This window comes from Heptranchias perlo, chromosome 10 (assembly GCF_035084215.1).
Source record: "Heptranchias perlo isolate sHepPer1 chromosome 10, sHepPer1.hap1, whole genome shotgun sequence".
Taxonomy (NCBI): domain Eukaryota; kingdom Metazoa; phylum Chordata; class Chondrichthyes; order Hexanchiformes; family Hexanchidae; genus Heptranchias; species Heptranchias perlo.
Genome location: NC_090334.1, coordinates 78,745,383 through 78,771,265, shown reverse-complemented (window position 1 = coordinate 78,771,265; position 25,883 = coordinate 78,745,383). Strand labels below are relative to the sequence as shown.

Sequence of the window (25,883 nt, the reverse complement as noted above, 5' to 3'; positions counted from 1 at the left end):
ACAAAACCGTCCTCACCCGACTCACCAATACGCACTTCCAATAATAAATCACTGAATTGTGATCAGGAGGGGCAACCTTGGGTGATGTTTTCTGTGGCCTTGGTTGCACTGAGATCAATTGTAGCACTCTGCTCTGAGTGAGATCAGCTAGCTTCTCACAGGTCAGGGATTCAAACCTGGGATCTTACCGGCCTGTGTGACACAGTACCGCACAGAGTGACGCATTTATCCATGAAGCCATCAAGGTAGCTAGTTCTCTCCTGCTGTGTATTTTCAAAAAATGCAACAGTGTAAAACTGTCAATCTATATCTAATATATTATTAGGGGTGGGCAATAAATACAGGCCTTGCTAGCGACGCCCATATCCCAAGGATGAATTTTTAAATCATCTGTGCGCACTTCCCGTCTGCAAAACCCTGCTTTCTGTTGTGATACTTTTTCACATTATAAATTCATATGGCTACATTTATAACTGGAATTGCCTATGTAAACTTGACACGCTGTAATTACACCCTCCCACCAGTGGTGGCACTACAGTGCCTCCCAACTCCTCAACCTCTACTCCAAACCAATCTGCTTCCCAAATTGTTGTTTTGTTATTTAACTGTAAATGAAAACATAAAATCAAAATACCATATAAAGAAATAAGGACAGAATATACGACTTCAAATTTTGGACCGAATTACATCTGCGTACCCTGGTCCAATTATCCCCTACTCTCTCACTCCGTTTCACTGGAAAATTGCACTTGCTCTTTGATTTCCTGTGTGCAACAACACAGGAGATTGACTAGTCTGAAAAAATAAAGGCCTGCAATGTTTTTCCAAACAGTACTGAAGCACAGCCACTGGCACAAGTTGGCAGTAGAATTGCTTTTAAGATGAGTTTTACTTTTCTTGCTGGAATAAAGTCAGTTATTTGCTGGGTGCAATAAGCTGAGTGATTTCCTGAGTGCTGCCTCGCTGTGCATACCCCAGGTGGAATCCTCTGGTTTGCAGTAGATGTTACTGATAACTAACTAGGACAGGGAAAAAAAATGAGAGTTTAGGGAGTTCACAATGATTGAATTGAGGAAGATATTGGCCTGATTTCTTATTCATTCCACAATTACATAACAGTCATTTGTGTCAAAGGGTCAAAGAAGGTTCAGTTTTAAATACTGGGACATAAGTGGAAATTTTTATGTTTCACCTCGAAAGAGTTTGAAAATGTACATTTGCCAAACTTCATACTGCCTCCCTGAGGAATTTATTGTCTGTTTCTAATTAAATTTTATGTCTTTCCACATGAGTAAATAGTACAATTTCATGCTGTTTCTTATTCTGGGTTAGGAGACCAGAGTTGCTTACACATGCCCATGAAAACCTAGTGCTTCGATCTGGTCACGCTCGCTGATTCCAGTATTGAACCTGATGGAGATTGCATCACAGCTAGTCATAGATTGTTTGTGGTTAACTTTTAAATTCCAAATTTTGAAATATGAGCGTTAGTGCGTGATTTAACCAGTCAGTCTGAGCGTGTAAAATGATCAGCTAATCATTACAGAGATGTCCATTATGTTAGTAGTGGGATTTAAGGGGATGCGATGCATCAGAAGAGCCATTGGCCTGATTCCCCACTCTACTGAGTTCCCCATCTCTGCCTTGCACCTGATAGGAGTTGCCAGGAAGAGGAGGAGGAATATCAGTAGCAAGTTCTATCCTTGGGAATGTGCTCACATAGAAAGAAAGAAAGAACTTGCATTTATATAGCGTCTTTCACGACCTCAGGATGCCCCAAAGCGCATCACAGGAAGAGGAGGAGGAATATCAATAGCAAGTTCTATCCTTGGGAATGTGCTCACATAGAAAGAAAGAAAGAACTTGCATTTATATAGCGTCTTTCACGACCTCAGGATGCCCCAAAGCGCATCACAGCCAATGAAATACTTTTGAAGTGTAGTCACTGTTGTGATGTAGGAATTGAGGCAGCCAATTTGCGCACAGCAAGGTCCCACAAACAGCAGTGAGGTAATAACCAGATAATCTTTCTTTTAGTGATGTTGGTTAAGAGATAAATATTGGCCAAAAACATAGCTTCCAGCAGCTGGTTTTAAACTGCAGTGGTTGAATACAGTGAACAGGGTGTCCCTTCCCATTGGCCACGAGAGATGCATGGTATGCAGGGGCTTGGGAAACTGGAAAGGGAAATGGGGGTTTTCACATATTGGCACATTTTTCAAGTGTTTAAATTTCTACATGAATGTTTGAAAGACGCAACCAATTAGAGTTTGTGGTAAATCTAAGTTTTTTGTTTTCACTCAGCCTAGTTTAGGTGTATTCACAGCCTGTGCTTCAGAATGTAATCCAACTGGTGCATAAAACTATGACATTGTTAGACTGATCAGCACTGTCCACTGAACACTTTGGGAGGGAGGGCCCATCAAAGGATGTGTTGCTTCAGCCCAAATCTGGGTGCCTCTGAGCTCCTTTTGGTGGGGGTCTGGAAACAGATCTTTCTGTGTGTATGATGCTGGCAAGGCTGCATTTATCGCGGGGGAATTGTCCCACTGTCCTGGTCAACATTTATCCCTTAAACAATGCCATTAATTGGTGTTTATGGGACCTTACTATATGCAAATTGACTGCCAGGTTTCCCTACATTACAACAATAACAACTTGCATTTATATAGCGCCTTTAATGTAGTAAAACGTCCCAAGGCGCTTCACGAGCGTTATCAAAGAAAATTTGACACCGAGCCACATAACGAGACATTAGGACAGGTGACCAAAAGCTTGGTCAAAGAGGTAGGTTTTAAAGAGCACCTGAAAGGAGAGAGGCGCGGAGAGGTTTAGGGAGGGAATTCCAGAGCTTAGGGCCTAGGGAGCTGAAAGGCATGGCTGCCAATGGTGGAGCGATGAAAATCGGTATGCGCAATTGGGAGAGCACAGAGATCTCGAAGGGTCGTAGGGCTGGAGGAGGTTACAGGGGGGGTGCGAGGCAATGGAGGGATTTGAAAACAAGGATGAGTCAACAGTAACTGCACTTCAAAAAGTAATTCATTGACTATGAAGCTTTTTGGAATATCCTGAGGATGTGAAAGGATTGTTCTTTTCCTTTATCCCTAGTTGCTCTGAGAAAGTGTTGGACGATTCGTAGCAATTGTTTTTAGAGCCCATTAAGAGTTGACCACATTGGGACTAGAGATACATGTAGGCCAGACCGGATAGGGACGGCTTGTTCCCTTCCCTGGATGACATTATTGAACCAGTTGGGTTTTTACAACAATCTGGTAGCTTTCATGGTCATTTTTTTTTCATTCCAGCCTATAAGTTACCAGATTTATTGAACCTAATTTCACAACTTGCCAAGATGGGACTTGAATTCGCGACCTCTTTGTTGTTGGTCCAGCACCATAACCACTACTGTATCCAGATTTGTCCTGTACTGCTGACTGGGGAGGGTGCTTAGTGCAGGGAGACTCCAGGAAGAGGAAGTTACAGTACCAGAACCAGAATCCTTAATCACACTTAGAATGGTGATCCATCTTCAATATCATACTGATCCCAACCTCTCTGCAAGGGTTTCTACTTACTCTTCTACTTCAAACTAAGAATGTGAACATGTTTCACAATTACAGATTTCAATCGTATTACACCACTTGTTTTAACATTGCATTCCAGGTGGAATCTCTGTGAAGGTAAACAGTATGGGCATGATTTGACCCCGAGCCGGGAAGGGGCAGAGGGCTCAAATTGCGGACAGGAAACATGGAAGTATGGGTTTCCCGGACGTCCTTACGACTTTGACATAAGGATGTCTTTTCTTTGTCGGTTTCCCGTCCAACTGACCGGCTTGATTGACAGGCTGGTTTTAGTTGGATGGGAGAGGACGTGTTCAGTTAAGTCTTTGATTGTATGGATGGTGGGGGGTGGGGCACGGGTGGGCATGGGGCACTGGTGGGCACCAGTGGGCAAGGGAGTCACGGGGGAGTCAGTCATGGGGGGAGGGATCGGGGGTCAGTCGCGGGGGGAGGGATCGGGGGTCAGTCGCGGGGTGGGGGTGGTGTTGGGATAGAGGGTCCTGGATCATTTTGGGGGGGGTCGGGGATCGTTGGAGTGGGCGGAGGTCGGGGATCGTTGGGGGGGTGTGGAGTTGGAGATTGGGGGAGGGTCTCCGATCGTTTGGGGAGGGTGGGTCCACAATCGTTGTGGGGTGGTGGTGACGAGGTCGTTGGGGGGAGGGGGTCGTTGCAAGTAGGCTTGTTGGGCCTAGGGGAAGCACTCCTGCTCCTCCGCGCCCACAAGCTGTGCCAGAAAGTCACTTACCTTCAGTTTCGGGCCTTCTCACCTCGTTTCACGTGGCGTGAAGGGGAAGGCCCAGAAATCGCGGCTCCCAGGGGTTGAAATTGCAAATTCTGCAAAAGTGGAGGCCCACAGCCTCCTTGAAAGGCTTTATTGACCAACCTGCCTCCTGGGAGCGGTTTGGTTGCCCGCCCCATTGAAAACCGGAAATGGGTGGGATGAGGGTGGGTCCAAAATGGTTGTAATTTTGAATGCTCCCCTGCCCCCAACAACACCTTTTTCAATGTTAAAATCACGCCCTTTATGTCAATACAGCAAGTACCATTTAGCTGTAATTCCTTAGTGCCAGTAAAGGCTGCAGTTTCATCACTGGTGCCCTGCGTGGGTGGGGACAGCACTGTCCTGTTTTAAATACATCCAAGGTCATCAGTAATTGTAGTTACACATGAAATATTCTTTTGGAATAGCAGAAGATATCAATTAATATCAAGAATGAAACTGCAAGCAAGAAAATAATTAGTTTTCTGTTAACCTGTGCAGCAAAGTATGGCCACAAACACACTGTTTACAGACCAAAGAAAAATGTTTGTTTAATTATATTAACACCCATTCTGAAGTATATTCCCGCTGCTCCTCTCTGCTTCTCAAGGTGCTGACTCTTAGGCAGTATGGCTTCCAGATGAACCAGCCACCCTCCAGTTACCTCACCCAAGTAGTCATTCTTCATTGTGAGCCTTAGCACTGAGCGTCAACATATCATTCGACTGTGGGAGAACCTCTCAGCTGGGCCCAAACCTGTCCTCACACATACATGCACTTTCCAGCAAGGGTCACTAGACACTGATGAAGAGTCACTGGATAGTGATGCACAAACTGTACTGGTCTTTCTGAACGAGCACGCAGGTAAACAGGATAGTTAAACGCCACACAGCATCTCTGCAGCAGTGGTTTATAAACATTTCTGTGATTGTGGGGAGATGGTTGGGGGAGGAGCCCCGCAAATACTAACACAATTCCAGGGGACCCCCGTCCAAACTTCTGAAAGATAATGTCATCTATTCAAACAGTGCTATCATCGCAGAAGTCGTTTTTTATTAGTATAGAGCAACCGAAATATCACATGAAATAAATCAATGGAGAAACAAATGGACAAGTCTCTTTGCATGTTCAGAAACTAGATGGCCTCGGGGCGTCCTGGGATCCCCTCACACAGCTCTTAGGGTCCAGGAACCCCAGTTTGAAAACTTTGTGCACTGCAGGATAAATCACATCTCCCAGAGTTCAGTAAAGTTGCAGTTTTTTTTTTGAAGATTTTGGTTGTCAAAGACACAGAATAGCTTTGAAAGGTCAGTTTGAAGTAACTAAGAAGTTTAAGAGACTGAATAATTAAAATAGCTGTCATTCTTCACCTCATGAGAAAGAGCAGGAATGGTTCATTCCAGTTATGGAAAATGGGTTTCAGTCTCAATGGTTCTTTTGTTTAGTGTTTGTTTCCACAACAACGCTTTTGTATTTTCTGGAGCTCAGCATCAACTTAGACTGTGTTTAGTTAGTGCTGATTAAATATCCCTGCCCAGCCTGCAGTTTTCCTTGGAACAAGTTTGCAGCAGTGCAGATTAGTGGTTATTTGCAAGATCTCTCCTACATAGATTAGTAACCTAAGTGTGTGTGTATTATGAACCCATAATCCTTGCCAGTTAGCTTGGGTATCCCTCAAATATTAAAACTCCATTGTGAACCCGGGTTTCTGTCATCACACTGATCAGTCTGTAGAGGATGGTACATAAAGATTAAAGAGGCATTGCTCATGACTGACGAATGTTGGAAAGGCTCTCTTGCTAAAATGAGCTCCTAATCAAATGCCATCCATAAAAATATTTGATTTATTTTTGTACGATATAACCCAGCTATATAGACAATTGAACCCAACTGACTCACTGATTTGAACGTGTGATTAAAAAGTAGATGAGAAGCAAAATGAATTGAGCCTCGGAGGCTCAGTGCGAGCAAGCAGGTCCATTCCCCCACTCCCAATCTAAGCCACGCAAAGTAAGGAGGCACTGGGTGGAGTCTGCAATATCTTCCCACATGAGGATGTTGTGCTTACTGGCTGGCCAAAAGGTCATTGAAGGGTATCTGAGCAGGCTGCCCCTTCTGGCGGCACAGGTGAAGAGATGGGATCATTTACATTGGAGGGAGCAAAATGCAAACACCAGATGAACAATGAATTGAGAAATGGTATGAATCTGTTTGCTGGAATGGTCACTTTTGGCCATAGTAGTTTCCATTCCCAATCCTTGAAAACAAGTGTCAGCTTCAAAAACAGCCACTCTGCACTGAAAACTCAAGACAATTAATCTTCTGTGTCTGCAATGTCCAATTCACAATGTTCCACATCACAAAAAAGATTGAAAGATTCTTCTGCTCAAACAGCAAGGGATAAAAGTCAGGGATCAACAGCATTGTATCTTTTGAGAGTCACAGGGCTGAAAGATGAGTTACCAGTCTGAACAGGTAAATTCCATTTTCTTCAGTAATAAGATTGACTTGTCAGGGATTGAGATCCAGCAGATCTCAGTCGTTGTAATGAACATGGAACAGGACAGCATTGTAGTTCACAACTAGCTGGCTGAACTAGAGGCTATAGAAGCTTTGAGATTCCTGATGGACATGAACAGTGACCCAATTGCACTTCCTGATTGATCCCGGTGATCAACTGGTAGGCTTTTTCATCCACAGCCAGCACTGACCAAGGGTCTTCATTTCTCGCATATATGACAAATAGTCATCGTCAGTGAGATTGCATCAGGTCGAGCCTCAGCATTCAAATCGGCTGTCATTGGTATGCTTTCCACAGATGCCTGCAACTTCAATATTGATGATAAAAGATGTGCTGCTTGTTTCGGGCAAGAACGTACACTCGCTTCGGAACCTCGATGGTTCCCAAAAGAGGCTTGGTGCTCCCTAGCAAACCATCGTAGTCAAGTTCTTCTGGTCAGAGCCAACATTATCTCCTCCCCAATAAGTTTTACTAGCAACATAGTTTATTGTCCCATTGCCTCTTCTGCTGACAACAGGTGAAGATTAGCAGCTTGGAAATGTTGAGACTTTTGGTAGTAAGGATTGACCAGGTGGCTCCATCACTAACCCGTGCAGAATCCTGTTCCTCTCAATGGCACAATCCGCTTCATTCTGATATCGGGTTGGGTCCACACGCTGGATTCAGGCTGCATTTATAATGTAACTTCAGTTTTGTGCGAAGCAAGATTGCTTTGCCCCGACTGCAGGTGTAGTGTAAATACACCCTCCAAGTTAACTTTAATATCGATCATTAAAGTACATGTATCATAGAATCATACAGCACAGAAGGAGGCCATTCGGCCCGTCGTGCCTGTGCCGGCTCTTTGAAAGAGCTATCTAATTAGTCCCATTCCCCTGCTCTTTCCCCATAGCCCTGCAAATTTTTCCTTTTCAAGTATATATCCAATTACCTTTTGAAAGTTACTATTGAATCTACTTCCACCAGGCAGTGCATTCCAGATCATAACAACGCGCTGCGTAAAAAAAATTTCTCCTAATCTCCTCCCTGGTTCTTTTGCCAATTACCTTAAATCTGTGTTCTCTGGTTACCAGCCCTCTTGCCAATGGTACAGTTTCTCTTTATTTACTAGGAACAGGGATAGGCTGTATAGCCCCTCGAGCCTGTTCTGCCATTCAGTGAGCTCATGGCTGAACTGTGACCTAACTCCATATACCCGCCTTAGCCCCATATCCCTTAATACCTTTGGTTAACAAAAATCTATCAATCTCAGGTTTAAAATTAACAATTGAGCTAGCATCAACTGCCACTTGCCGAAGAGAGTTCCAAACTTCTACCAACCTTCGCATGTGGAAGTGTTTCCTAACTTCAGTCCTGAAAGTCCTGGCTCTAATTTTTAGGTTATGTCCCCTTGTCCTAGACTCCCCAGCTAGCGGAAAAAGTTTCTCTCTATCTACCCTATCAGCAATTCTTAATATCTTGAAAACTTCGATCAAATCACCCCTTAATCTTCTAAATTCCAAGGAATACAACCCTAGTTTGTGGAATCTCTTCTCCAAGGTATTTAACCCTTGGAGTCTAGGTATCATTCTAGTAAATCTACGCTGCACTCCCTCCAATATATCCTTCCTAAGGTACGGTGCCCAGAACTGAACACAGTACTCCAGGTGTGGTCTAACCAGGGCTTTGAGTGCTGTAGCATAACTTCTACCCTCTTGTATTCTAGTCCTTTAGATATAAAGGCCAGCATTCCATTAGCCTTTTTGATTATTTTTTGTACCTGTCCATGACACTTCAATGATTCATATACTTGGAACTCTTAGTCTCTAACAAAACCCTTCTTAATTTTAAACACCTCCATTAAATCTCTCCTTAACCTTCTCTGCTCTAAGGAGAACAATCCCAGCTTCTCCAGTCTCTCCACATAGTCCCTCATCCCTGGTACTATTCCAGTAAATCTTCTCTGCCCCCTCTCCAAGGGCTTGACATCCTTCCTAAAGTATGGTGCCCAGATTTGGATACAATGCTCCAGCTGAGGCCTAACCAGTGATTTATAAAGTTGTAGTCTTTGGAGCAAAAAATTACACTTGATCTTCATTAGTGACTTGTTCACCAGCTCCTTCCATGTCTTTTGCCCAGTATAAAGAAAATTAACACCATCTCAAAATAGTTAGAAGATGTGTAGTGGGGTCTGTATGTCAGAAATGCTGTATGTCAGAAATGCTGTTGGAGAATCAAGTAAATGAAACCAGGGTTAGCTTCAATAAGATTTCAAATGTAAGAAATGGTGAGTCTAAGGGATCAGATGATTCATAATAGATCATGGATTTTGGGTTGAAACTGCTTTCATACAGTCGGGATACAATCTGCATGTTGATCGGATAAACCGGGATCAAGCTGGTGCATTGCAGATGTCTGTATCGTTATTATGTTGATTCATCTCCAGAAAGAGGGAGTACAGAGAAGCAATACTGTTTCTTCTACCTGTTCTAAGCCGTTACTGTTTTGTAAGTACTGCTGCAGATAGCGCCTCTCTAAACCTCCGTGCATCGTTCCTTCCAAGCTCCCAATATGTAGTCCCACCTGCCCTTCCTTTTCCTTCCATCCTCACTGTGTTGAAAGCAGGACTCATCACACTGTCCGATATTGTAGCTCATTCTTTCATAACTGTGGAACTCCTTATCTCCCTCAGTCTTACCTTCTTTCTGCAATACACAGGGTTTTAAACCCAAGTCAGTAATCATCCAACCACTACCTCTAGATTTACCCTCATCTTTATCCCTCAACCAACATCCCTAAAAACACTTTGATTAGTCATTTATCACTTCTTTTTTTGAGAGACCTTGTATATGCAACTTGGTTGCCACGTTTCCCTACTTTACAACAGTAGCTACACTTCAAAAGTAATTCATTGATAGTGAAGCGCTTTGGGGTGTCCAGAGGTTGTGAAAGGCACTATATAAATGCACATTCTTTCTGTTATCTCATCTACTGTTCTTTTCAGCCTTAGTGGTGTCCTGCACTGTGGGGTTTGGTGTTTCCACCCACATTTCTCAATATATATATGAAAAAACGTTCTGAACTGTAGAACTTTGCCTGGTCTTACCCCTTCAATCATCTGACGATTGGTTCCCTTGGTAACCCAATGAAACAATTCTCTTATGATTTGCTCTTTAGTCCTGAAAATCAAATCGACTATTCTGTAAAGGTAGAGCATTTTGCGGGGGAAGCGTTTAGCGCTACCAAACAAGGCAGCTTCTTCTAAAAGAATTATCTGAGGAGCCCAAGGGATACCGTGATCTTGGATCCTCTTTCCGGGTTAGATCAGTAAGGCCATCCAGTTCTATAGCTTGACTGTTGATGTACTATTTGACTACATGTCTGAATGTACTGTATAATTGTTCTGATTGCTATATAAATTTTGAATAAAAATGCATATGATATAAAAAGTAAACATTACAAACCCAACCTATGATTCTGAATTGAGAAGAGTAATAGGGACACAAGTAAACTGCATCTTGTTCTGGTCAAGTTTCACATACATACTAATGCTGGCATTATTTTTAAGAAGGGGAAGGGAGTATTCACAGTACAGCAGGGCCACTTAAATAATAAAGCATTTCCATTTTTATTTCACACGGAGAATTGTTTGATCTGATAAATGGGGCAGTCTTCCTAGGCCTTATCCTGTTCCTAAAGATTTTCATGTTAAGTTTGCATTTAAAAAAAAGTACTGGCCCATGTGAAGAAACAGAATCTGTTGTGGTGTAAAGATCTGTCCTCTCGTCCTGGTGCGTTAGACTATTTGCCTACAAAGTAAAAAGCACAGGAGAGCCCCTTTTGGTTTTATTAGCAAACTTGCAGCACCCCCTTTTTTTTTTTATCCATCCATGATTCCCAAATGCTTATTATTTCCCAGAGCAGGCCCCTTCCTCCAGTTAGTTTTTCCCTGGTCCATTTTGAATGCTGTAGTTTGCCCTCAAATACTTTCACTATCTAACCATTTATGTGCACTATTATATTTGGCAATAACTTGTTATTTTGCACTGATGGGAAGAAATGTGTGAAATACCACAGCAATAAGCCGCAGCAAGCCCAATAGCTGGGCAAAATTACTGCACTAAGCATTCTCACTGGCTGCTGTGCTAATTAAATGTATCTTAATGTAATTAAACCTCACATCACTGAAGCCTGAGGTTCATGTCTGCCTCTGCTCTGATGTTAATTGTGATTTATGCCATATACCATGTCAGAATGATCTCAGCAGAGACCTTTGACCTGTGCAGCAAGAGAGAGAGACGTCTGAAATATAAATGAGATGGCTGCTGCCAGCAAGAGAGATAGATTGAGCGAATACACCCCTACACCTGTACAGGTTGGCTGGCAGGCCTATTCATCAAGAGCCCTCAGCTCCTGAAAGGCTTTTTGAAACATGAAGTGGGTAGATCCAAGTAATGGCAAAGTATGATTGAGCTACCAGCAAACACATCTATTGCAGAGAAGTTCATGGAAAATTCCACTGAGGTACTCTTGCCGATGTGGATAGTCAAGATCAATTTCATTACTAAGTATGTTCTGATAAAATGAAAGGATTTTCTGGGATGTCCTGGATTTCTACCCTGAATTAGGAAATGTTAGTAAATTAAAGGAGGAACGCTCAATGTAGAGTGGGCATCGCAATGACACTTCAGAAAGGGTTATTCCTGTGTTGGGAGCTGCACAGGAATAAATCAGTTAACTGTCATCATTAACGAGTAGGAGCAGAGTATAAGGACAGCTGTATCCGTGTCAAACTATCATCTTGCTCTGGAAACTAAGGTTTATATAAGAGTATAGAGAGCATTAGGATAACAAGCTTATCGATTGCCCTAACTTGTCACTTTATCCTTCAGTTCCAGAAATTTGTCGAATTGTCTTTTGAACCTATTTATACTGCATGCTTCAATGACCTTTCCTGGTAACTTATTTTGGAATGCTACTGCTGTTCCTACTGATGTGGTGTCAGTGATGAAGCAAATTTGTGACTTAAGATGCTGCCAGTTTAAAATTAGAGTGGATTAAACAGCAAAATTCCTGATAATTCAAAATTATTTTCAGTAAGGTTGCAGTTCTGTGTCTCTCACTCACCTGTGTGAGTGCTTTCTCTCTCTGTCTTTTTCTTTCACCCCTCCCCCCAGCACATTCTCTAGCTTGATATCCCTCCTTACCTCTCTCTTCCGTCACATACTTGTCACCATTTGTATTTTCTCTCATTTCACCCTTTTTTGCGCAGTCTTCCCTCTATAATTGAGTCTCTTTCTCCCCTATCCATTGGATATTCTTCCTTTCTCAAACTCTCACAATGACCACATATCAGGTGTGTCAGGCCTGATAGTTCACTGAGCATCAGGCCATTGTCTGCATCACAGTTCCACCCTCAGCATCCCCACCTCATCCCACTGAGAGATATTGCATTTTTAAAAATATTCGTTCTTGGGATATGGATGACACTGTCCATCCCTAGTTGCCTTGAGGCATTAAGCGTCAACCACATAATGTGGTACTGGAGTCAGGTGTAGGCTAGACCGAGTAGGAGTGGTAGGTTTCCCTTCCCTGAAGTATGCTAGTGAACTAGTTGGGTTTTTACATCAATCTGACAGCTTTCATGGTCATTTTCTGGGAGCAGATTTATTGAATTCAATTTCACAGTATGCTATGGTGGCATTTGAACTCCCGACCTTTGGGTTATTATCATGGTTGACATTGCTCCTTATATATCTTAGAACCCTTCACTCACTCACCTGACGAAGGAGGTAAGCTCCGAAAGCTTGTGATTTTCAAATAAAACTGTTGGACTATAACCTGGTGTTGTAAGATTCCTTACATTTGTCCACCCAAGTCCATCACTGGCATCTCCACATCATATATATTCTTACCATTGGTCAGTAAACTTGTTCAGAGACCTGGGGATGTTTGTGTATTCCACCAAAGGCTTCACTAATTTGAAATTAAATCGATAAAATCAAACACCTGGCACAATAACCAATCGTAGCCATCATGCTGCTTGCTAGGTTAAAGGTCTCATTGCCTTTCATTGTAATAAGATCACACTGAATATACATCAGCTTGCTTGCATTATGTTTTTTCAGTCAATACAAATATAACTTGCCCAAATAACAAGCTGTGGTTTCATTTCAGGGATTGTTTTCTACTGAGAAACATCAGCAGTGTACCACAGAGCAGCTCTCAATAGCCAATCGAATGCCTGTCCAGTGCTGAACCACGCTAGAGTTGGCTGGTTCAACCTAGCAGTTAATCTGTTACATAGAATTACATAGAATTTACAACACAGAATCAGGCCATTTGGTGCAACTGGTCTTTGCTGGTGTTTATGCTCCACTCGAGCCTCCTCCCATTGTATTTCATCTAACCATATCAGCATATCCTATTCTTTTCTCCCTCATGTGTTTATTTAGCTTCCCTTTAAATGAATCTAGTGCTATTCGCCTCAGCTACTCCTTGTAGTAGCAAGTTCCACATTCTCAGCACTTGCTGGGTAAAGAAGTTTCCCCCAAATGCCTTATTGGATTTATTAGTGACTATCTTATATTGATGGCCCCTAGTTTTGGTCTCCCCCGTAAGTGGAAACATCTTCTCTATGTCTACTCTATCAAACCCCTTAATAATTTTGAAGACCTCTATCAGGTCACCCCTCAGCCTCTTTTCTAGAGAAAGGAGCCCCAGCCTATTCAGTCTTTCTTGATAATTATAACCTCTCAATTCTGGTTATTTATATAGAACCTTGGCTGGACCATACTATAGTACTGTGAACAGTTCTGGTCTCCATACCATAAAAAGGATTTGAGGCACTGGAACAGGTGCAAAAAAGATTTTCTTGAATGACACCAGAACTGAGAGGTTATACCTATCAGGAAAGTTTGAATAGGCTGGGGCTCTTTTCTCTAGAAAAGAGAAGACTGAGGGGGACCTGATAAGAGGTCTTTAAGATTATGAAAGGGTTTAATAGGGTAGACGTAGAGAAGATGTATCCACTTGCGAAACTTGCTAGTTCCATCAGAATTAGGGGCCATAAATATAAGAGCCACTAATAAATCCTATAGGGAATTCAGGAGAAACCTTTTTACCCAGAGAGTGGCTAGAATGTGGAACTCGCTACCACATGGAGTAGTTGAGGCGAATAGTATAGATGCATTTAAGGGGAAGCTGATAGTGTTAGATGAAGTAGGGAAGGAGGAGGCTTGTCTGGAGCATAAACACCGACATGGACCTGTTGGGCAGAATGACCTGTTTCTGTGCTGTACGTTCCATATAATTCTATTTAAATATCTGTCAATTAAATCTATCACTTGACTGATTAATTTAAATGATTGGTTTAGCACAGTCTCAAAGAAGTTACCCATTAAAAAAAATAGCAGAGGGGGAAAAATAAGCATGTTCTCATCCCCCCCCCCCAAACAAAAAATTAATTGGCTTCAGCTTCCACCACAAATCCCATTGTTTGTACAGGGTCTGGGCTGCCAGCCTGTGACACTCCTGCTGCTCGCCCCTGTGTTATTGTTCAGGGAAACGAAGTGTGAAAGATGGAATCCATCACATTTATGGGCTTTCCAGTGCCGCCTCCTTAATTCTATAAAAGTGAGATGGGGCATGTTTGTACAATTTAGACTATCTCCATTAAAGTGATCGGTCTTGCACTGCAGCCCAAGTACAAGCATTTCCATTTTGGTATTTAGCATCTGTTACTAAGGAACGTAAAGAAAACAGCGAAATCATGAACCACTTTTTAGTTCTCAATTTGATCATAATATTGACATTTATCTCACTAAATGGTACTGCCCTATTAACTTAGTGGAGAATTTGCATGTTACAGAAATATAGATGTTTGTACTGAGTGACTCTAATACCCATTTACATTACAGTATTAATATTTTTGTTCTAGCGGTGAGTGGGCTGAGCTCTCAGCCTGCCCATTTAGGTCAGTAATCTGATTTTAACATTGCTGTCTTGATATTAGTGATGATCTGTGTCCCGATTGGTGTGACTTTGTAAAAACTGCCCATTCACAGCTGTTCTGGTGTTGCTGCCAGAACAGTGTAAACTGGTGAATTTGCAAACAGAAACAGGGCTATATAAATGGGATATCATCTTGCATTCCTTTCAGTGGGGACTGCGTAATGATATAACCTAATAAACATCTCTGATCCCATGCAATTTTACTGGAGGGTGCAGTAAACAACTGTTTATTTCAGTTTGGAATGCAGGCACTTCTCCACAGGGAGGGAGGGAAAATGTAAAGAGAGAAGCATCTCCAGAGTGTTCTCAAGTACTTTTTAGCAGCTGGTTTCAAAATTGGTAGAAGTCCAAGAGTAGGACTTCCCACCACCTTTGCAACCAAAAACAGAGAACTATAAATAGTCCATTCGTTAAAATTTGCGCATGCAGATTTGATTTTCTGTGCTAGTGGGTTCACAGAGCACCAAAGAAATCCTTAAAATGCTGTGAAGCATAAATGATGATGTCAGCTGGCTCTTTGGCCTCTGGTATGATAACAGAACTGTAGGCCACATGTACAATATCAACCAGACTTTACTGCAATTATATAGGGCCTAGAGTGTTGTATACAATTTTGGTCTCCTTACCTAAGAAAGGATATACTTGCCATAGAGGGAGTGCAGCGAAGGTTCACCAGATTGATTCCGGGGATGGCGGGATTGTCGTATGAGGAGAGATTGAGTCGACTCGGCCTGTATTCTCTAGAGTTTAGAAGAATGAGGGGTGATCTCATTGAAACATACAAAATACTTACAGGGCTCGACAGGGTAGATGCAAGGAGGATGTTTCTCCTGGCTGGGGCATCTAGAACCAGGGGTCACAGTCTCAGAATAAAGGGTTGGCCATTTAGGACTGAGATGAGAAGAAATTTCTTCACTCAGAGGGTGGTGAATCTTTGGAATTCTCTACCCCACAAGGCTATGGAGGTTCAGTCATTGAGTACATTCAAAACAGAGATCGATAGATTTTTAGATATTAAAAGTATCAAGGGATATGGGAATGGTGCAGAAAAGTGGAGTTGAGGTCGAAGATCAGCCATGATCTTGTTGAATGGCGGAGCAGACTCGAGGGGCCGGATGGCCTACTCCTGCTCCTATTTCTTATGTTCTTATGTCCTTAGTGAGAATAGAGATTAGAAGAATTGGATTTCCACAGAGCAAAAGCTGTTAATCCTGAGTTGACTAACTCCTTCAAAAAAGAGCTGGATAAATAACTGGTTAGGAATGGCATTTAAGGCTATGGGGTGGCCATTGGACAACGACAGAAGATTTGCAAAAATTGCAGGTGTTTTTCTCATTTCTTGTTGCAAAAATGCAGACTACGGTGATATGTATGCACAAAAGTACAAATCTGATTGTAAAGTTGTTAAATTATTTTAAAATTGTTTATTGATCCATCTAGTTCATGGAGCTTCATTTCTTCTTGCTCCCCCCTCCCAGTTCACATGCGCCGCCTTCCCTTCTGTCCCTTACCTTGTGCATGCAGGCATTGTTCTATTCCTCTAGCTCTTTATAGAGCATAATTCATACACTAAAGCTATAACAAATGTGTAATCTGTCATTCTCACTCTCACTCACTCACTCACACGCACACACAGCCTTGCTGCTTTAAATAAGCTGTCAATATAAATTTTACTGAATAAAACTTTTGAAATTTGTTTTCTAGCTTTTCTTCAAATAATTTTGAAAAACAACCAACTAGATTTTGTTAGAAACTGATAGGGGAGGGGGAAGCATTCCATGAGCAGACAATTATTTGGACAGCTTAATTGTTACTGATGCATCCTGGGATAATGAGTTCACTGCATATACTCACAGTACAGGACCCGACTTTAGCTAACAGAGTTATCACTCTTGGCAAAAAGTCGATACTTTTTGGACAGGCTGAAGCTTTTAAGTAAAAGTTTTAATGAAGGTATTAAAATACACAAAATTGAATTGATAAATTTAATCATGTTATTGTGAAACATGTTAATTTTTTATTTTATGTTTTATTTTGGACGTTAGAAATTTCAGTTACTGAGAAAATGGCAATTTTTTTTTTTAAAAGCATTTTGAGCAGTTTTGTTGGTTCCAAACAAGCTTTGATGGTGAAAGTTGGCATAAGAAAATTGAATGGAAAATGTGGACATAGGAACATACAGTGGGAAAAGTTGACACAAAAGTGTGACCAATAACAGTGACAGGTATTAAAGCTTATAGACGAGGCTGCGTTTAGGCAGCCATAAGATTTTTTTATATTTAAAGAGAGAGAGAGCCATATATGATTTTCTTGAACTAAAGGAATTAGTTGCCATAATCCCATAGTAGGTAATTATGATTCTGTAAAATGTTAGTCTCTTTATGCACAGATGCTGCTTGAGCAATCAGTGCTAATTATATTGACCTGCTCTCTTTTTTGGAATCTTTGTGCCAAGTAGCTTGGTCCTTCCAGCTGCAGCTGCCTCAGCCTTTTTCTTTTTTTACAAAAAATGTATAAAGTTGCTTAAAAATGGATGCTACTGCTGGAAAATGGCAAGGATAAGCAAGCATCCAAACTAGTTCTTTAGCGAAGAGTTTCATTCATACCAAACATTAAGGAGCCTCCTAAAGTGCACCCACCTATAGTAAATCCCTGTCTGTAATCCACATAGTTGAATGTCATGAATAGAGTGTAATTTAACTCTATGTAAATACCGCACAAATATAATAAATGAATTACAGGTTTGCGACAATCAAATTAGTCCCTTTGGGATGCTGGAGTTCCCACAATGTGTGGCAGCAATGTGATGGTACAAATGACAACAGATCTGTGAATTTTTCACCTTTTAACATTGAACAGTGGCCATTGGCAGCAGAAAAGGTGCCTTGATCTGCACCTGATTTATCTTTTTTTAGTGGCCGAATCATTCAGAAATGGAAGAGGAGCAGCAGCATTGGGGACTGACGGGGGAGAGGGAGGCAGTAGCATTTGGGACTGAAGGGGGAGAGAGAGATAGCGGCCTTGGGGCCTGTCGGGGGAGAAAGAGACCGCAGCATTGGGGACTGTCGGGGGAGGCGATGGTGACTTGCTCCAAGTTGCAGCGTCAGGGACTCATGGAAGGGATTAGTGTAGAGGACTCAGTTGGGTGGAGCAGAGTAATGTGTCAGAAGAACAGCATATGCAAAATTATCATAGAATCATAGAATGGTTACAGCACAGAAGGACGTCACTCGGCCCATCGAGTCTGTGCCGGCTCTTTGTAAGAGCAATCCAGTTAGTCCCATTCCCTCGCTGTGTCCCCGTAGCTCTGCAAATTTTTTCCCTTCATGAATTTATCCAATTCCTTTTTGAAAGCCACAATTGAATCTGCCTCCGCCACCCTTTTAGGCAGCGCATTCCAAATCATAACTATTCACTGTGTAAAAAAGTTTTTCCTTATGTTGCCTTTGGTTCCAATTTTGCCAATCACCTTAAATCTGTGAGCTCTGGTTCTCGACCCTTCAGCCAATGGGAACGGTTTCTCTTTATATACTTTATCTAAACCCTTCATGATTTTGAATCCTTCTATCAAATCTCGTCTTAACCTTCTCTGCTCCAAGGAGAACAACCTCAGCTTCTCCAGTCTATCCTCATAACTGAAGTCACTCATCCTTGGAATCATTCCAGTGGCTGGAGTCATACCTAGCACAAAGGAAGATGGTAGTGGTTGTTGGAGGCCAATCATCTCAGCCCCAGGGCATTGCTGCAGGAGTTCCTCAGGGCAGTGTCCTAGGCCCAACCATCTTCAGCTGCTTCATCAATGACCTTCCCTCCATCATAAGGTCAGAAATGGGGATGTTCGCTGATGACTGCACAGTGTTCAGTTCCATTCGCAACCCCTCAGATAATGAAGCAGTCCGAGCCTGCATGCAGCAAGACCTGGACAACATCCAGGCTTGGGCTGATAAGTGGCAAGTAACATTCGCGCCAGATAAGTGCCAGGCAATGACCATCTCCAACAAGAGAGAGTCTAACCACCTCCCCTTGACATTCAATGGCATTACCATCGCCGAATCCCCCACCATCAACATCCTGGGGGTCACCATTGACCAGAAACTTAACTGGACCAGCCATATAAATACTGTGGCTACGAGAGCAGGTCAGAGGCTGGGTATTCTGTGGCGAGTGACTCACCTCCTGACTCCCCAAAGCCTTTCCACCATCTACAAGGCACAAGTCAGGAGTGTGATGGAATACTCTCCACTTGCCTGGATGAGTGCAGCTCCAACAATACTCAAGAAGCTCGACACCATCCAAGATAAAGCAGCCCGCTTGATTGGCACCCCATCCACCACCTTAAACATTCACTCCCTTCACCACCGGCGCACTGTGGCTGCAGTGTGCACCATCCACAGGATGCACTGCAGCAACTCGCCAAGGCTTCTTCGACAGCACCTCCCAAACCCGCGACCTCTACCACCTAGAAGGACAAGGGCAGCAGGCGCATGGGAACAACACCACCTGCACGTTCCCCTCCAAGTCACACACCATCCCGACTTGGAAATATATCGCCGTTCCTTCATTGTCGCTGGGTCAAAATCCTGGAACTCCCTTCCTAACAGCACTGTGGGAGAACCGTCACCACACGGACTGCAGCGGTTCAAGAAGGCGGCTCACCACCACCTTCTCGAGGGCAATTAGGGATGGGCAATAAATGCCGGCCTTGCCAGCGACGCCCACATCCCGTGAACGAATAAAAAAAAATCTTTTCTGCACCTCTCTAAGGCCTTCACATCAACTGGGATTTAAACAGTGTGAGAGGCACGGAGGGTGCAAAATTCTTGATCGGTGTCCAGGAGAACTTTTTTAGCCAGTACATGACAAGCCCAACAAGAGGGGATGCAATTCTAGATTTAGCCCTGAGAAATGAACATGGGCAAGTGGGTGAAGTGACAGTGAGTGACCATATTGGGGATAGTGACCACAATTCAGTTAGTTTTAGCATTATTATGGAAAAGGACACAGTTAAATCAGGAGTAAATGTTTTAAATTGGGGGAAGGCAAATTTTGCAGAACTAAGAGGTGATTTGGCAGAAGTGGACTGGACACAACTACTTGAGGAGATATCAGTGGCAAGCCAGTGGGAGGCTCTAAAAAGTAAAATTCTACGGGTACAATGCAGACACGTCCCCTCAAAGAAAAAGGGTGGCACTGCCAAATTTAGAGCCCCCTGGTTGTCTAGAAATATACGGGGCAAGATAAAGCAGAAAAAGAAAGCTTATGACTGTCACAGAAAACTAAATACTGCAGAAAGCCTAGAGGCGTATAGAAAGTACAGTGATGACGTAAAAAAGGAAATAAGGAAAGCAAAGAGAGGACATGAAAAAATATTAGCTAGTAAGATTAAAGAAAACCCAAAGATGTTTTATCAGTACATTAAGAACAAGAGGATAGCTAAGGAAAAGGTGGGACCTATCAGGAATGATAAGGGTAACTTGTGTGTAGAAGCAGAGGATGTGGGTAGGGTTTTAAACGAATATTTTGTCTCCGTATTCACAAAGGAAAGGGATGATCCGGACGTAGTAGTTAAAGAGGAGAGGTGGGAAATATTGGATAAGGTAAACATAACAAGAGAGGAAGTATTAGAGAGACTGGAATCCTTGAAAGTTGATAAGTCACCAGGGCCGGATGGATTGTTTCCTAGGCTATTGAAGGAAGCCAGGGAGGAAATAGCGGATGCTCTGAGGATCATTTTCCAATCCTCACTAGATACAGGGGAGGTACCGGAGGACTGGAAGACTGCAAACATAATACCATTGTTTAAAAAGGGTACGAGGGAAAGGCCGAACAATTATAGGCCGGTCAGTCTTACCTCGGTGGTGGGCAAACTATTAGAATCAATACTGAGAGATAGGATAAACTGTCACTTGGAAAGGCATGGTTTAATCAGGGATAGTCAGCATGGGTTTGTTCAGAGAAGGTCATGCCTTACAAATCTGATTGAATTCTTTGAGGACGTGACAAGTAGGATTGATGAGGGTAGTGCAGTGAATGTTGTCTACATGGAATTTAGTAAGGCATTTGACAAGGTCCCACATGGCAGACTGGTCAGAAAGGTAAAAGCCCATGGGATACAGGGAAATGTGGCGAATTGGATCCAAAATTGGCTCAGGAACAGGAAACAAAGGGTAAAAGTCGATGGATGTCTTTGCGAATGGAAATCCGTTTCCAGTGGTGTGCCACAGGGCTCAGTATTGGGTCCCTTGCTGTTTGTGGTATATATTAATGATTTGGACTTGAATGTAGGGGGCATAATTGGCAAATTTGCAGACGACACAAAAATTGGCCATGTAGTTGATAGTGAAGAGGATAGCTGTAGACTCCAAGAAGATATCAATGGGTTGGTGGAGTGGGCGGAAAAGTGGCAAATGGAATTCAACCCGGAGAAGTGTGAGGTAATGCACTTAGGGAGGGCAACAGTAAAAGGGAATATGCAGTAAACAGGAATATATTGAGAGGGGTAGTTTAAGTGAGACACCTTGGAGTGCATGTGCACAGGACCCTGAAGGTGGCAGCACAGGTAGATAAGGTTGTGAAGAAGGCATATGGAATGTTCTCCGTTATTAGCCAAGGTATAGAATACAAAAGCAGGGATGTAATGATGGAACTATATAAAACGCTGGTAAGGCCACAGCTGGAGTATTGTGCGCAGTTCTGGTCACCACGTTACAAGAAGGACGTAATTGCTCTGGAGAGAGTGCAGAGAAGATTTACAAGAATGTTGCCAGGGCTTGAAAATTGCAGCTGCGAGGAGAGATTGGATAGGCTGGGGTTGTTTTCCTTGGAGCAGAGGAGGCTGAGGGGAGACTTGATTGAGGTGTACAAAATTATGAGGGGCCCAGATAGAGTAGACAGGAAGTTCCTGTTTCCCCTAGCGGAGAGTTCAAGAACTAGAGGACATAGATTTCAGCTGATTGGCGGAAGGATTAGAGGGGACATGAGGAAAAACTTTTTTGCCCAGAGGGTGGTGGGTGTATGGAATTCGCTGCCCGAATTGATGGTAGAGGCAGGGACCCTCAACTCTTTTAAAAAGTCCCTGGACCTGCACCTAAAGTGCTGTAAGCTGCAGGGCTACGGACAGGTGCTGGAAGGTGGGATTAGAGCCAGCGCGAACACGATGGGCCGAATGGCCCCCTTCTGTGCTGTATCTTTTCTGTGGTTCTACATCCTTCCTAAAGTGCGCTGCCCAGAATTAAACACAATACTCCAGTTGTGGCTGAACCAATATTTTATAAATGTTCAACATAACTTCCTTGATTTTGTATTCTATGCCTCTATTTATAAAGCCCACGATCCCATATGCTTTTTTAACCACTTTCTCAACTTGCCCTGCCACCTTCAAAGGTTTGTGCACATATACCCCCCGGTTTCTCTGTTCCTGTACTCACTTTAAAATTGTACCATTGCCTCTCCTCCTTCCTGCCAGAATGTATCACTTTGCACTTCTCTGAGTTAAATTTCATCTGCCATGTGTCCACCCATTCCACCAGCCTGTCTGTCCTTTTGAAGTCTATTACTATCCTCCTTGCTGTTTAGTACACTTCCAAGTTTTGTGTCATCTGCAGATTTTGAAATTGTGCGCTGTTCGCCCAAGTCCAAGTCATTAATATATATCAAAAAATAGCAGTGGTCCTAGTACCGACCCCTGGGGAACATCACTGTATACCTTCTTTCAGTCCGAGAAACAACCGTTCACCACGACTTTCTGTTTCCAGTCACTTAGCCAATTCTGTCTCCATGCTGCCACTACCCTTTTCATTCCATGGGTTTCAATTTTGCTGACAAGCCTATTATGTGGCACTTTATCAAACGCCTTTTGAAAGTCCATATATACAACAATGACCGCATTTCCCAATCAACCCCCTCTCTATTACCTCATCAGAAAACTCAAATCAAATCAAGTTAGTTAAACACATTTTGCCATTAACAAATCCGTGCTGGCTTTCCTTAATTAATCCACGCTTGTCCAAGTGACTATTAATTTTGCCCCGGATTATCGTTTCTAAAAGCTTCCCCACCACCGAGGTTAAACTGACTGGCCTGTAGTTGCTGGGTTTATCCTTACACCCTTTTATGACCAAGGGTGTAAGGATAATTAGATTTGTAGTTAATACCCCAGCATAGACTGAGCGCCCACACACAAATGTTTAACGTGGCAAAATGCTGTTTGTTATGTACAGGGTTAACTGCAGTTCTTTTAACAATGGTTGTCTGCTAATAGTGTGATTAGGCTCAGGGTTATCAATTTGCTGATTTTACATGCAGGTGTGGAGCAGGTGAGATTAAATTCAGAACGAACCAGCAATTTATTTAACGATAAAACATTCAGTGAGCTGTGTCTTGTGTTGTGGAGGGAATCTTACAGTGAAATTCCACACTTTCCCATTGCTTCTTTGACAGAACGGTGCAAAAATAAAACAATCCGTGGATAGACTCCTGGGAAGGGAGGAATGCTTACGGTCTTAGAACAACCAATAACTGGGTTTATTGAATGTGTGTTTTCTAACGATACTCACTTTTCTAGAAAGGCTTGGAATTCTGTTTAGTGTAAGAGGATAGAGGGCCATTCTAATGGCCATTGCAGACTGTAAATTATCACACAGCAAGTCATTGCAGCACTTAATGTTGCAGCACTCTTTATCAGATGAACTCCCCCGACAGTTTCCGAAATTGAACCGACTGATTTTTTTTCTCCCTTGACAGTGCCTGATAACGAAATGGCCAATTAAAGCAGGATCTCTTGATTGGCTGAGTTTATTTAATTCAATTTAAAGCAAAATGTCAATTTTATGAATTCTGAGTTACCTCGGATAGCAGTAGGGATGCTGCAATCCACCCAGATTTATCTTGTCAGCATAACACTACAATCCTGCAGTTTTTTTCTCTGCTACCAGCCACTGCCAGGTTCAACTTCTTACGGCGTCTATTGCCTAAAGTGGTCTGACAGCATATTACTGTTATACTACCCAGTGGCTGCAGTGTATGCTATCTATAGGATGCACTGCAGCAACTCGCCAAGGCTTCTTCGGTGGCACCTCCCAAACCCACGACCTCCACCACCTAGAAGGTCAAGAGCAGCAGGTGCATGGAAACACCATCCCGACTTGGACGTATATTGGCCGTTCCTTCATTGTCGTTGGGTCAAAATCCTGGAACTCCCTACCTAACAGCACTGTGGGAGCACCTTCAACATACGGACTGCAGGGATTGAAGAAGAAGGCCCACCACCACCTTCTCAAGGGCAATAAATGCCGGCCTTGCCAGAGAATTTTATGCCGAGGTTGCAGCTCAGTGGTCCATCTGGTTTTATTCTTATTTGTAGCAGTTTTAATACAACTGAGTGGTTTGTTAGGCCATTTCAGTTAAGAGCCAACCACGTTGGTGCAGGACTGGAGTCACATATAGGCCCAGACCCGGTAAGGATGGCAGGTTCCCTTCCCTAAAGGACATTAGTGAACCATTGGGTTTTTATGACAATCCGACAGCTTCAAAGTCACTATTACTAATACCAGCTAAGAGGCCTGTGGTATTGTTTAGTTGAAACCGGTTGTTGGGGTATTGTGCTCATCTTCGAATGAAACCTATCTTTGCTAATTTCTTATTGCTGTCATTAATTCTTGTACATTACATTTGTACAGAAACTTGACAAGAGGAGTTACCCGGTTTCGAGAAATCTTGAGAGCTGTGGAAACGAGGACGACGCAGAATTTGCGGATGGTAAGTGACCAGACGTGCTCCACAGAGTGGGAGAGAGGGCTCGCTACTTTGCTATCACTATCAAAAGTGAGCTGAGATCGGTAATATGTAAGGCACTTGTTACAGCAACCTGAACACTGCCAAAGTAGCCACTAACAGAATGGGGTTGCTTGCCTTGGGCATTCCAAACAAAGCCAGATGCTATCACTGTGCCACCCTGGCAGTGTTACAGGACTCTGGGTAATTACAGAAGATTTTTCCAGTTATTTTCTTTTTGAAGAAAATGAATTTCTCCCAACTCCAGTTTCTTTTCCTCTGCTGAAGATGCTGGGATGCAGAGGCATGATCATCAGCTACCTTCTGTCCCCTTGCCCAAGTGACTGTTCTTCATCTGTGAACAGGCTGCTCCACAGTGGATGGCATCACAACTGAGCCCACACACGTATACTTTTCAGCAGGGGTCACTGGATAGTGATGAAGAGCAAGGAACCCTGGCTCATTATTTTTTTCCACCTCCCTCGCCCTGGTACTGGGGCCAATTATAGCGCCTTAGTTGCTGGCCTCGTTGCTAATCAGCCAACTCGGCACAGTCTGTGGTTGAACTCCTGGTCTGTACAGCTCACCTACCGGGAGATGTTTTGTATAAGAAAATGGTCACACGTTAAATTGGATACAGTTTTCAAGTCCCATTTATTTTTGTGACAGAATGGATGTAAAGAGTAGCTGAGGCATTTTATCTTCATCCTGTTCAACAAAACTTGCATTTATATAGTGCTTTTAACGTAGTAAACGTCCCAAGGCATTTCGCAGGGGCATACTCAGACAAAATCACCGAGCCACATAAGGAGCTATTAGGGCAGGTGACCAAAAGCTTGGGCAAAGGTTTTAATCGTCCTAAAGGGGGAGAGAGAGGTGGAGAGGTTTAGGCAGGGAATTCCAGAGCTTAGAGCCTAGGCAGCTGAAAGCACGGCTGCCAACGGTGGAGTGATGAAAATTGGGGACGCACAAGAGGCCAGAATTGGAGGAGTGCAGAGATTTCGGAGGGTTGTAGGGCTGGAGGAGGTTATAGAGATAGGGAGGGGCAAGGCCATGTTAATCACATATTTGAAATAGAAGAGAATTATCGGCAACTCCTTACAGCCGTTTAAATGAATCCACATATAGTCACTAATGGTTTAGTAGCAAAAGTGCCTGCAAATCACTATTTTACAGAAGTACAAGCCGCAAGGATAATCATTTAAAAGTGATCATCAGAGGCCCCCACCTTCCGATGCCTTTATAGTTCAATTGGCTGCAGTATTGAGCTATAGAG

The 25,883-nt window shown here is 43.0% G+C and overlaps 1 protein-coding gene across 1 annotated transcript in view; it reads left to right on the top strand.

Annotated features, from left to right (window-relative positions):
• Positions 1-25,883, top strand: part of ttc7b (tetratricopeptide repeat domain 7B) — a 336,403-nt gene that overhangs the window by 92,096 nt on the left and 218,424 nt on the right. The window contains exon 6 of the mRNA XM_067992068.1: positions 24,514-24,592. Within this exon, the coding sequence (XP_067848169.1) occupies positions 24,514-24,592 (79 nt within the window). The remainder of the gene's footprint in view (positions 1-24,513; positions 24,593-25,883) is intronic.